General features: G+C 38.3%; 1 protein-coding gene across 4 annotated transcripts in view; it reads left to right on the forward strand.

The window, feature by feature from the left end:
- LOC109040189 (protein deadpan) overlaps positions 1-5,139 on the forward strand; it is a 92,222-nt gene extending 87,083 nt beyond the window's left edge. For 3 of the 4 annotated variants that reach the window (XM_072304991.1, XM_072304992.1, XM_019056013.2), the window contains exons 7-8: positions 1,976-2,174; positions 3,495-5,139. In XM_072304991.1, coding sequence (XP_072161092.1) covers positions 1,976-2,146 — 171 coding nt within the window. In that variant the 3' untranslated portion in view covers positions 2,147-2,174; positions 3,495-5,139. The remainder of the gene's footprint in view (positions 1-1,975; positions 2,175-3,494) is intronic. The other variant, XM_019056014.2, reaches the window with a different exon arrangement.
- The last annotated feature ends 6,231 nt before the right edge of the window (positions 5,140-11,370 follow it).

Here is an 11,370-nt window from a genome sequence, read left to right on the forward strand (position 1 = left end):
CAACGCTTTAGACACATGCCCATGGCTCATGCACGGAGCAAAAAACTTCGTGCGTGGGACCCGAAGTTTAGGTCATATGGATCTCTGAAGTTTTCGGATTGAGCATCTGAACAATTTAGGACCAGCTGCTGAGGTTTGGATCACACATCTGAAACTTCAGTTCTTACATCTGAAGTAGGTTCTTCGGTTTTCAACATCCGAAAAACTTCGGTTATCACATCTGAAGTACTTCAGATGTAAGGACTGAAGTTTCAGATGTGTGATCCGAACCTCGACGACAGCTAGACCTAAAGTGTCCAGATGCTCAATCCGAAAACTCCAGAAGTCCATATGACCTAAACTTCGGGTCCCACGCACGAAGTTTTTTGTCTCCGTGTAGGGTGCCGCATTCAGTTGGCTCACAATCCCGTTTGCTGAATTGGAAAATCGGGATTTTACATTCTGTCAAACGGGACTATGTGCAAAGTGTATGAGCCATGGGCATGTGTCTGGAGCATTGTGAACAGGGCTCATGAGTTAATGACCAGTAAGAGGAGCCACGTCGACGGTTTCGTCACTGGCGCTTTATATTTCTCATTCTCTCTTATGGCCCGAGCACTGACGAGCAGACCCCATCTATCCCACCTGCACTTAGTTCTATTCGATAGAGATACGTCCAAATGAGAGGAAGAAAAACCACTGAAATTTTCAACTTTCAGTAGTTTCTCATGTACCCTGGTAAAAATTGGCGATGGGAGCTGCGTTTCAAAATACCATAGGAGTTCATATAGCCGACTGAAGAGGGCGATAGAAAATCATATAGCTGGCTGTAGAAAGTGGAAAAAATCCTACGGCCAGCGCTACACGAAGCGATAAAAAATTATACAGCCGGGCTATAGTTCCTATCGCCGCCGGGCTTCACTTCATCACCTGGCTGTTGCTTTTTCGCCATCGGCTATGAAAGGCTATAAGAAATTGTGTAGAAATTCTTGTGCTTTGTAAATCCTTAATTTTTTACGGAATCACCTTAATATATACAAAACGCACATTATATTTTCCTTTACTGCGTATTTTTTTTCATCAATTAAAATGAGAATAATCCATTCAGAGTGTGCAAACATTTCAAAGTCATGGGTTGAAAAACGCTGACTCCGCGAGATTAAATATTAGAGCCTAACACAAAGCGGAGCGGCGGCGCACTGGCGCCTACAAACCTAACAGGGATACTTCACGCATTGCGCAATGCGTGAAGTATCCCTGTTAGGTTTGTAGGCGCCAATGCGCGTTCAGCGCTGGCTGCCGCCGCGCCGCGGCGCGGCGCTTGAAGCAACTATTTCACACCGAGGTATTGCACAGTATTATACGAAATTGAAGGCGCTCCAACATATTAGGAATGGCAGGTATCCTTAAAAGTACGGAGCTTTCCTCGCAAATTAAATCAAGATACTGCGGCCCAAAAAGAGAGCGGTAGTGCAAAAACTCACTAAGTCCTAGCGTCCGTAATTAGTAACGTTTAGCATACACTTTATCGCCAGGCTGTTGCTTGATCGCCATCGGCTATAAAAGGCTATAAGAAATTGTGTTGCCGGCTATAGAAGCAATTGGAAATCTTACAGCCGGCTGTAGGTCTATGGTTTTGGAAACACAGATTCTTTTTTGGATTTTTGGATACAGGAATAACTGATTTGCAATACTGCTAAGGAAAAACGCCGTATGAGCCTTCAGGCGTAGCCAAGTTTCCTTCGATAAAAACCGAAATTACTGGAAATTTGTGAATATTTTTTTCCAGAATTTTCAGACGATTTTGTACGCAATTTAATCTGAAATATCTAACAATTTCAAGGAAAAATGCGCATGAATGTCGTCAAAAATACATATTTTATGGAGGAAAATTTGGCAACTCTCGAATGTTCATACGACGTTCTTCCTTGGCACGGCAGAATAGATGTGATAATTTTAGAGGTAAAACAGTTAATTTTTAAAATCAATGTTTCAGGTGATTCCGTCACGATTACCAGACGGACAAGTTGTTTTTCTTCTGCCAAGTCAGTGTGTGCAAGTGAACTCTTCCTCACCTACGATGGGTTCAGAACCGTACAACGAGAATGAGCCTTTGGATTTCAGCGTGAAAAGAGATGAGAATGACCCGATGTGGAGGCCCTGGTGATAAAATTTTATTTTTCCATTGCTTATAGGTAAATTCATCTCATTACACCAAGACTCACTTGTCGTTTTGTCACCCTCAAGGAGATAGCCTCATGAGCAATGCCCTATTCATGTTTTGAAATTTTTCATTGAATTTTTGTGAGCATTTAGATCGTGTTTATGGTTGCTCATATAACAGACCCTTACCATCGGAAGGCCCATTCATTTTAACATTATGCTAAGAGAAGGTTTAAAGAGACGCACGGAGGTACCTAACTACAAATCAGAAAAGAAACATTTCAGCTGACTTATGAAAGACCCCAACGAAATCGCCTAATAAATACCTAGATCCTTGGAAAGGATTTTAATGTTTGCAGAAAACATTACAAAATTCCGAAGGAAAAAATATTATTTATTCACCGTATTTTAATGTCAGCGATTAGTTTTCTAAATAACTTAAAGTCTGTCAAAAACACAGAATTTTCTCATTTGTAGGTGTTTTTTAAGTTATCTGATAAAAATTTTTGGTAGCTTTTCAAATTATTTATTAACAAGGAACTACATACAGAAACATAGAGAAAATTTACGCATTGAATTTTGGTAGAATTTCGTTAAATTTCGTCATCTTTTACAACAGTAGATGTTGAAGGACTTTGTTGAGTGTAGCCTTTCTTATTCTAAATGTGAAAATAAATGGACCTCCCGAAAGAAAATAAATGTTTTAAGTACCTAGGTGTCACATAAACATAGCCCTAAAATTACATCAAATCTAAGTTCAATAGGACAATAAGCACTCCATAGCACTAGAAAAAAGGTCAAGTTAATGGCTATAAAGAGTATTTTTAATATGACAATATGAAGTACTATTGATTTTTCAAGTTTTATAAAAATAAGTTTTTCATTAAAATAGAATAAGACTTTCAAAATTTCACTAACTTCACATTAGAATCGTCCTCCTGAGTTTAAATATTGTATTATAGATCATGGAGAAAGGTGTCAGAAATTGTCTCAAGAAATTAATTTTGAATTCCCCAAGGTATTAGTCACAATTGCAATCAGAGATGAAATAGGTATGCAGGAACTGAAACTTTGAAAATCATTCATTCCTTGATTTCGATTCTGACAAGTCCATTCGTTTTACTTTTCTTTTGAATCCCTTTAAAAGAAAAACCACCATTTTAATAGCATTATTTTTTGCCAAGGAAAATACCACAGACCAATATTTTTGAATGGTTTACCATGAGTAGAGGTAGGAATCAATCAACTAATATCTTTGTAAATCATCAAAGATAACTTCTGCTTGTATGAAGAGAACTTTGTAAATAATAATGTTAACTGACATATTTTCTTGTTCTCTTTGATTGTTCCAGATGTTCCTATTTCTTTAGATTTTAACTGAAGAATATACTTGCGTACACACTCATTGGGAAGAAAGTCAGGTTGCCAGCAGTTTCTTTGCAGGCGTTACTCATTAACATGTACATCATGCCATTCATACAAATCATTCTGATGAGGGCAACCTTCTCATAACGATTGCTCATCTGCAGCCAGGCGGAAGAAGTACTTACCAAGTTGTGGAAAAATAACTATTAAGTATTTTTTAGATCCTCTTGAAAAAATCATCAGCATTACAGTTGCAGTTACTTTTCAGTCAAAGTAATGAATTTTGAACTTTCTTCAATTGTAAAGAAAAAACGAAAGAAAGTTCAAAGTAGAAAAATCACTCCTCGGTGGATGTGTAAGAGCTTCAGTTTCATTATAACTTTGGGTACCTGATGATGAAATATAGGAGGGAAAAAAATTATGGTGTCTTGTTCACTAGAGATTTACTTTTTAATGAGCATTTGAAAAAGAATAAGTTTTAAAAAAATATTCATCCTTAATGAAAATATATTGTAATTTTTCACACAAAAAAAGGATTGCTCATTCCTCTGGACCTACAGAAATGGCAGACCTATAACTCTTAACACTTTTTGCAAAAGTTCTTACAAAGAATAGCTCTCAAGGTAAGACGTAGGTCCCATTTGAATCAATTTAAAAATCTATTTAACTTCTGGTGCATTTTTCTCAGGAAATTTTCACGTGCAAGCTTTAAATTTTATGAGCATGCAAATATGACCATTGACTAAAACTGTATCCAGAGATAAAAAAAAATCGTTTGCAAAAGAGTTCTTCTTGAAATTTAGAAGTTTGGCAATTGTTTGCATGTTTCTCAGCTGTATTTTGCAGAAAATAAAAAGTTATGTGTCTATATACATTCATAACTCTTGTTCCACCTTTAGTCCTGATTGCAAGGAACATTAAAAAGAAAAAAGCTTACCTATGAAAATAACACTCTTAATTTCTGAAAAATATGCACCAGAGGATAAAAAAAAAAAAAAAAACATTTTTTTTTCAGAACCGTGAAAAAGAATAAAAAACTCTCATGTGTCCAGATTGACCTAGACGAGCGCTCCTCATTTTTGAAAATTTGATAGAGTGAATTTCTTAAGTATAAGATGTTATCCTTGGGTAATTTTGAAGCTATAAGAAGCGTCCACTGTAAAAGCAGGCAGAAAAAAAGTCAAATTTATGATCAGGGACATACTTCTCTCACCTTAAAGAAATGTATTAAAAAAGTCTTATCAAGATCGTAAACACACCAGCAAGGAGACTCATTCATTACTTAGTTATCAAAAATCGTAACATTGTCCATGTCCATGACTGAAATACTTGAAGAAAAATAAAGTCTGCAAAGGATGGCATACCTTGCAATACATTCCCTTTTCCTCATGACTCAGAACTTTTTTTTTCCTGGTCTTTCTTGATTTCTTACCATTATTTAGTTATATTTACCAATGCGTTCAAAGCAATACGTGTTTCCTACTGTTTTATTTACCGACTCATTTCTTTTAAGTTGTTTTTTCGTTATAGTTTTTGTTTTTTATCGATTGTTTGATTTAAACCTATGTTACTTACTTTTAGATGTGCATTTTGTTTCAACCTGATACAAGATTAAAATCAAAGTAGAATGTTTTTTTAAAACATGACTTCTTTATTTATACCTGATCAATGATCATCCTCAAAATAAAAATTCCGAACGACTTATTTTTGAGGTAAAAATTAAATTATTCCTCCAGGGACTCATGACCCCATGGACTTATGGGAGGTGCAAAGGTGGTTCTATAATTTCTTGAGGGCTGGATGATTTCGTCTGATTTGCTCTTCGACCAAACGTTTAGGAGTTTTTCTGGTTCGCAAAATCGACCAGCAGCAAAATTTTGAAAATTAAAAATTGAACCATCAGAGGCCTCAAACTCCACGGGCTCATGGGGGAGGCCTTGCCAAAATAAAACTTTCCAAATTACATAACTCGCTCAAAAATTAAGATATCAAGTTGCAATTTGCACTAAAAATATTCTGAACATGTTTTTTCTAAAGTGCGCTATTTCCAAGTAAAATACTCATAACTCTTATGAGAAATAATTATTTTATCGAGAGAAGTTTGGCAACTTCCGAAAAATTATACAGCGTTCTCCCTTAGCATGCACTCAATATCCTCCAAAAAGTAGGGTACCCCTCTGCTGATATCGGTCCAATTTGAACAGTCTGGGCAATTCACCCCCACTCAGTGCTGGCCAATTGGACCGCGTTAAACAGAAAGGAACCAAGCCACATCAGCTGTTGTCAAATTTAACAGGGAAATTACATTTTTTACGAGAGAACGTCTTTGCAGATTCCTTTGAAAATTTTAAGGAATTTGCTTTGTATTATGGAGAAAATTCACTGAAATTTTCACAAAAATCCGCACAACCGTTTTCATGTAAAAAATTAAATTGCCCGATTAAATTTGGCAATAGCTGATGTGGCTTGGTTCCTTTCTGTTTAACGCGGTCCAATTAGAGTTCTGCTTTTCCTTCTACAGTATCTAATCTGCTCAAGTCAAAAGAACTCCTAACTGAGGACAGCTGATTTTCTGTTGCACTCTAAAAGTGCATAAAAAACTTCTTCAGCACTGACAGGACCGGATTTACCTACTTGCCACCTGTTTTTGCCGCCCCCTACTCATTCGTTTTGAAACATCGATAAAAACCAGCAAGTGAACGTCCTGGAGGGGGACGGGTGCATAAGACGCGTTTACTCGTGTTGGACACATTTTTTGCGAAAGCCCTGTCAACACCACTAACAAAAGTTCACAGAACTGCGCGGAAGTTAAGTTTCGTAAACCTATCTCAGTGTGGACAAGGTCTTCCATTTGTATGAAATGAACGAAAAAATCATGCAAGAACAAACATAAATGTGGTTTAATAAAAACTTCCGCCGCCGCGCTAACCGTACTGTGTTTGGTGCAATGCGTGAAGTATTCCTACAGTCTTGTGGGCGCTACGCGTTTCACGTCGACCGCTGCTGACCGAACTGTGTTTGCCGCAATGCGTGAAGTATTCATGCACTCTTGTAGGCGCTAATATGTCTTACATGCCGAGCGCCGCGCTGAGGGCTCCTCCTCTTTATCTTAAGTCCTCGTCATCATTGCTCTCTGCGCCGCGCCGCTCTGTGCCAAAAAGACGTATTTCTGTCAAATGGAACTAAGCGCCATCGGGGGAGGAAGGTAGAGGGGGGCTTGGATTGGCGGCGGAACCGGGCGTCGGGCTCATTCGTTCCTATACTCTACGATTGAAATGAAAATAGCCTCCATGCATGCTGGGCGTGTCGATTTCCTTTGACATTTTTGCAGTATTGAATGCATAGCTGAAGAGCGCTACAGCTAGAATTGTATTAAACAAATGGGTGGTTTTTCTACGAGGTTTAAAAATAAACGAGTGGTACGGAATATAACAAATGAATATGCACTATGCAAGACGATAACCCGGGTATCGGAACTTGGCTGTTTTGAAAACGCCTTCAAATGCGGCGTGATACCTCACGCATTCCGGAGAGTTCAAATAGTTGTATCATTGCGCCTTAGAAATGCGACGGAAGATTGCAATTGAAATAGCCTTTATGCACGCTGGGCTTGTCGATTTCCTCTGGAATTTTTGCAGTGGTGAATGCATAGCTGAAGTGCGCTACAGCTAGAATTGTATTTAGCAAATGGGTGGTTTTTCTACGAGGATTAAAAATAAACGAGTGGTACGGAATATATTAAATGAATATGAACTATGCAAAACGATAATCCGGGTATCGGAACTTGGCTGATTTGAAAACGCCTTCAAATGCGGCGTGATACCTCACGCATTCCGGAGAGCTCAAATAGTTGTATCATTGCGCCGTAAGAATGTAACGGAAGATTTAAATGGAAATAGCCTCCATGCACGCTGGGCTTGTCGATTTCCTCTGAAATTTTTGCAGTGGTGAATGCATAGCTGAAGTGCGCTTCAGCTAGAATTGTATTTAGCAAATAAGGTGGTTTTTATAACTGGAAAAACGCATCTCGCGTGCTGTTATGATAAACATAAAAAAGATGAAAAAGTATACCGAAACACGCATATTGTTGAAAAAGTTGGTTTTTATAGGAGGATTATAATTAAACAAGTGGTTAGAAATGGAAACAAAATAATATGAACTATGCAAAACAATTGTTCCGATAACGGAACTTGGCTGATTTGAAAACGCCTTCAAATGCGGCGTGATACCTCACGCATTCCGGAGAGTTCAAATAGTTGTATCATTGCGCCGTATGAATGTGACGGAAGATTTAACGAGAAATAGCCTTCATGCAGGCTCGCCACATCCAATCTCGGGCCCTGGTACCAGTTTTAAGGTCCGGGCCCCAAGCACGGAGGGGGGGGAGTCCGAGGGGCATCCTTCGAGACATTTTAGAATTTATACGACTAATCGGACGCATTTTGAAGCTTTGAGCCATTGAAGTCGAGGATGCCCAGACTGGAATCTCTTAGCATCTGACGACGGAAGAAAATGAAACGCAGTTACTAAAAATATCCCTCTGTACTGAAAATCTTGAAAATAGATAGAAATTTTCCAGGAAGTATACTTCTTTGAAAATTTAAGAAGAATTCTACAGTGCCCCAGCGTGTTTCTGAAAATCTATTCACCTTTTGCGAAATTTTTAGGGTAAATTCACTTTTTCTTACGAAACAAGGGTTGCATGTGAATTCGTAGTGGTTTTTCACGGGTAACACGGGCCCCGGTACCAGGGACCCAGTATCCCCCCTTTGTGGCGGGTCTGCTCAGGAAATGAGAGAATTTGTCGCATTTTCTGGTTTGTAATTTTTACCGCCGCTGGGCCGCGGCGCATGTGTCCTGCCCTAAATCCGGCTCTGAGCACTGCCACAACATACAATAGGCATACATTGTAGACCTTAGGACTATTCGAGAGTTAGGTAATATCATATAGTGATTCTTTGATGCGACTCAAAACATTGAGTTCTTCACATGCGTGCATGATCAAAGTGTGTTCATAGAACTCGTACGGAGCTCATAAATGGACTGCATTTTGCAATTTGGAACTATAAATTCTGGCTCTTTTAGAAAAACACTTATGTGCATAGGGCAAGTAATGGCACATACGTTGTTTTTAAACAAGGCTAGAATTTATAGTTCCAAATTGCACAATGTAGTCCAAATCTAAGGATCAATAAATATCAACAAAATGAGAAACCTTCCATCATGATAATCCCAAAATGAATGACTACCAGTCAACTGCAAGCCAAGATGTTATGCGCCATTTGTTTAACTTACACTTTATTTCAACAAGGCACGCTTTTTATAGTAATAATAAGTGTTCAGGATTGTAAAAGTAAAGCAAAACAAGTAGGAAATCACCATGCACGGCAGAAATTCCGAGGAGAATTTCAAAGCGTGGCAAACCAAAATAGATTTTAGAGTCAAATATCAACAAACAGTCAAACTTATCAAACATGGTGCACTAGCGCTACCTGGTGGAGAGACGATGCAAACTCGCTCCGCGGTCATTGACCGCGCGGAACTCGGACACGGAATTGTTTTTGACCGTTTTGTCTCGGGATTTTCTCTTGCCATCGTCCATATTCAATAAATAACCAGTCAGGAGAAACAAATGAAGACTTATTTTTCATCTCTGCCTGGCTATTTATTGAATATGGACGATGGCAAGAGAAAATCCTGAGACCCAAAAGACAAAACGGTCAAAAACAATTCCGTGTCCGAGCTCCGCGCGGTCAATGACCGCGGAGCGAGTTTGCATCGTCTCTCCACCAGGTAGCGCTAGTGCACCTTGTTTGACTAGTTTGACTGTTTCTTGATATTTGACTCTAAAATCTATTTTGGTTTGCCACGCTTTGAAATTCTCTTTAGACTTTCTGCCGTGCGGTGAAATTTTTTTTCTCTTCCGAAATCGAGAAAAATCGACACGGGTACCATGAAGTAAAATTTCGGGGTCAAAATCGAAAGTTCTCCGATCAAACTGAAACCGGTCATTGACCGCACGGAGCTCGGACAAGAAAATGTTCTTGACCGGTTTGTCTCTTGGGTCTCGGTATGTGCTCTTACCATGGTCCATATTCAATAAATAACCAGTATGAGATGAAAAATAAGTTTTCATTTTTTTTCCTTTTTTCGTTTAAGAGTGTCTCCTTCTTAAGGACGCGGCATTAGAGCGCATAACAATTTACAATTGGACGTATTTCTGTCAAACGGAACTATGTGCATCATGACGTGAGCCCTGTTATGCATGTATTCTTATGGGTCTCAGGGCTCATGTCTTAATGCACATAGTTCCGTTTGACAGAAATACGTCCAATTAGTTCACACCGCAAAAGTTTGAACACTTGCAGCCATTCAAGTATTACAGTAAGCTACAAAAGGGGAAGAGGAGGTCTCGGCTATTGCCTCACGGGGTCTTATGGGGGGGGGGGGGGGGGGTCAAGCCCAGTTGTGCTTAAGGTTTCCACTTAGAAGAAAAAAACTTAGATAGGATATTCTCTGATAAAGTGAATTTTTAAATCTATATTTCAGGTTTTCTTCGCGACTTTCTGAAAGATTTAAGGAGCAGGCTAGAACCGATCTTACATAACTAGAGGGTGGTTTAAGAGGCTGTCTCACAAATGTCTCACGTGATTGGAGGAGGAGTGTAAAAAAGTATGGATTAAAATACCTTGCGTGATACTTAAACAGCCTCATGGTCTCACTTGCTTTTCATCAAACATAAAATATTCCTTCTGGAGGACTCAAAATAGTGGACAAAATTTCTCGAAAATCGAACTTGGTGCGAAACATAAATTTGGAGGTAACTTTTGGCATACTATTGATGGATTTCATATTTCTGGCACGAAAACATTAGCTTCCGACAACTGCAGAATTATTCGTCAAAAAAAGGGCTGATGAAATGAATAGACAGATGATGACATCGGGATGGCTACTTTACTCAAAAAGAGTGAAGACATTTGGACTGCATTTTGCAATTTGGACCTAAAAATTCTGGCTCATCTGAAAAAACACTTATGTGCATAGGGAAACTAATGGCACATACGTTGTTTTTAAACCGGGCCGGAATTTATAGGTCCAAATTGCAAAATGCAGTCCATTTAATTAATAACAGGTGTTGGATAGCAAACGTTTTCTCAGAGTTTCTTACCAAATCGCACACAAAGAGATTTACTTTCCCACACCAACTAACTAAATAATAGGCATTTAGCTTCATTCGTTGGCCACTTCGATTATGCTCTAAAAATGGTTGGTTAGGGTTGGTTAAAAAAGAACTCATGGGTGGAGTTATTAATAATCAAATTATTATTATTTTTTAGAATTCGTTGCAATAATACAACTACAAAAACCAGCGATCCGGGTGGGCTACAAAATGTGTACAATTACATCTTGGAGAAGGTATGCAAAACACAAAAATAAAATATAAACATGTAAAATGACAATGATACAATGTAAATTTTAGGAAATGGGAAAGCATTCCCTGTTAAAAAGTAAATTCAGGAACATTGATTTAATTTCAACAATCTAGTATAACACTTCAAACAATTTAAGATCCAACATTCATTTCATGAATGTTGGAATTGCACTCACTTTATTGCACGGACTGAAAAATCCAAGAAAATTTTGAGAGCAGCCTGTCTTAAATATTGATTTTACACATTTTCGACAAATAAAATAATTTTTTGGGATGAATAAAAAAGGAATTGCTTTGCAAGCATGGTAAAAAGTACAATTTTGAGTTTTTTCAATTAGTTTGCAAGAAACAGTACTGCCTATTTGACGAACGAGTGATTTCATGCGAGACTGAATTCAGATTTTTTTTTCTCCTGTTTTTTACTACGTAGT

This window comes from Bemisia tabaci, chromosome 10 (genome assembly GCF_918797505.1).
Source record: "Bemisia tabaci chromosome 10, PGI_BMITA_v3".
In the NCBI taxonomy this organism is placed as follows: Eukaryota; Metazoa; Arthropoda; class Insecta; order Hemiptera; family Aleyrodidae; genus Bemisia; species Bemisia tabaci.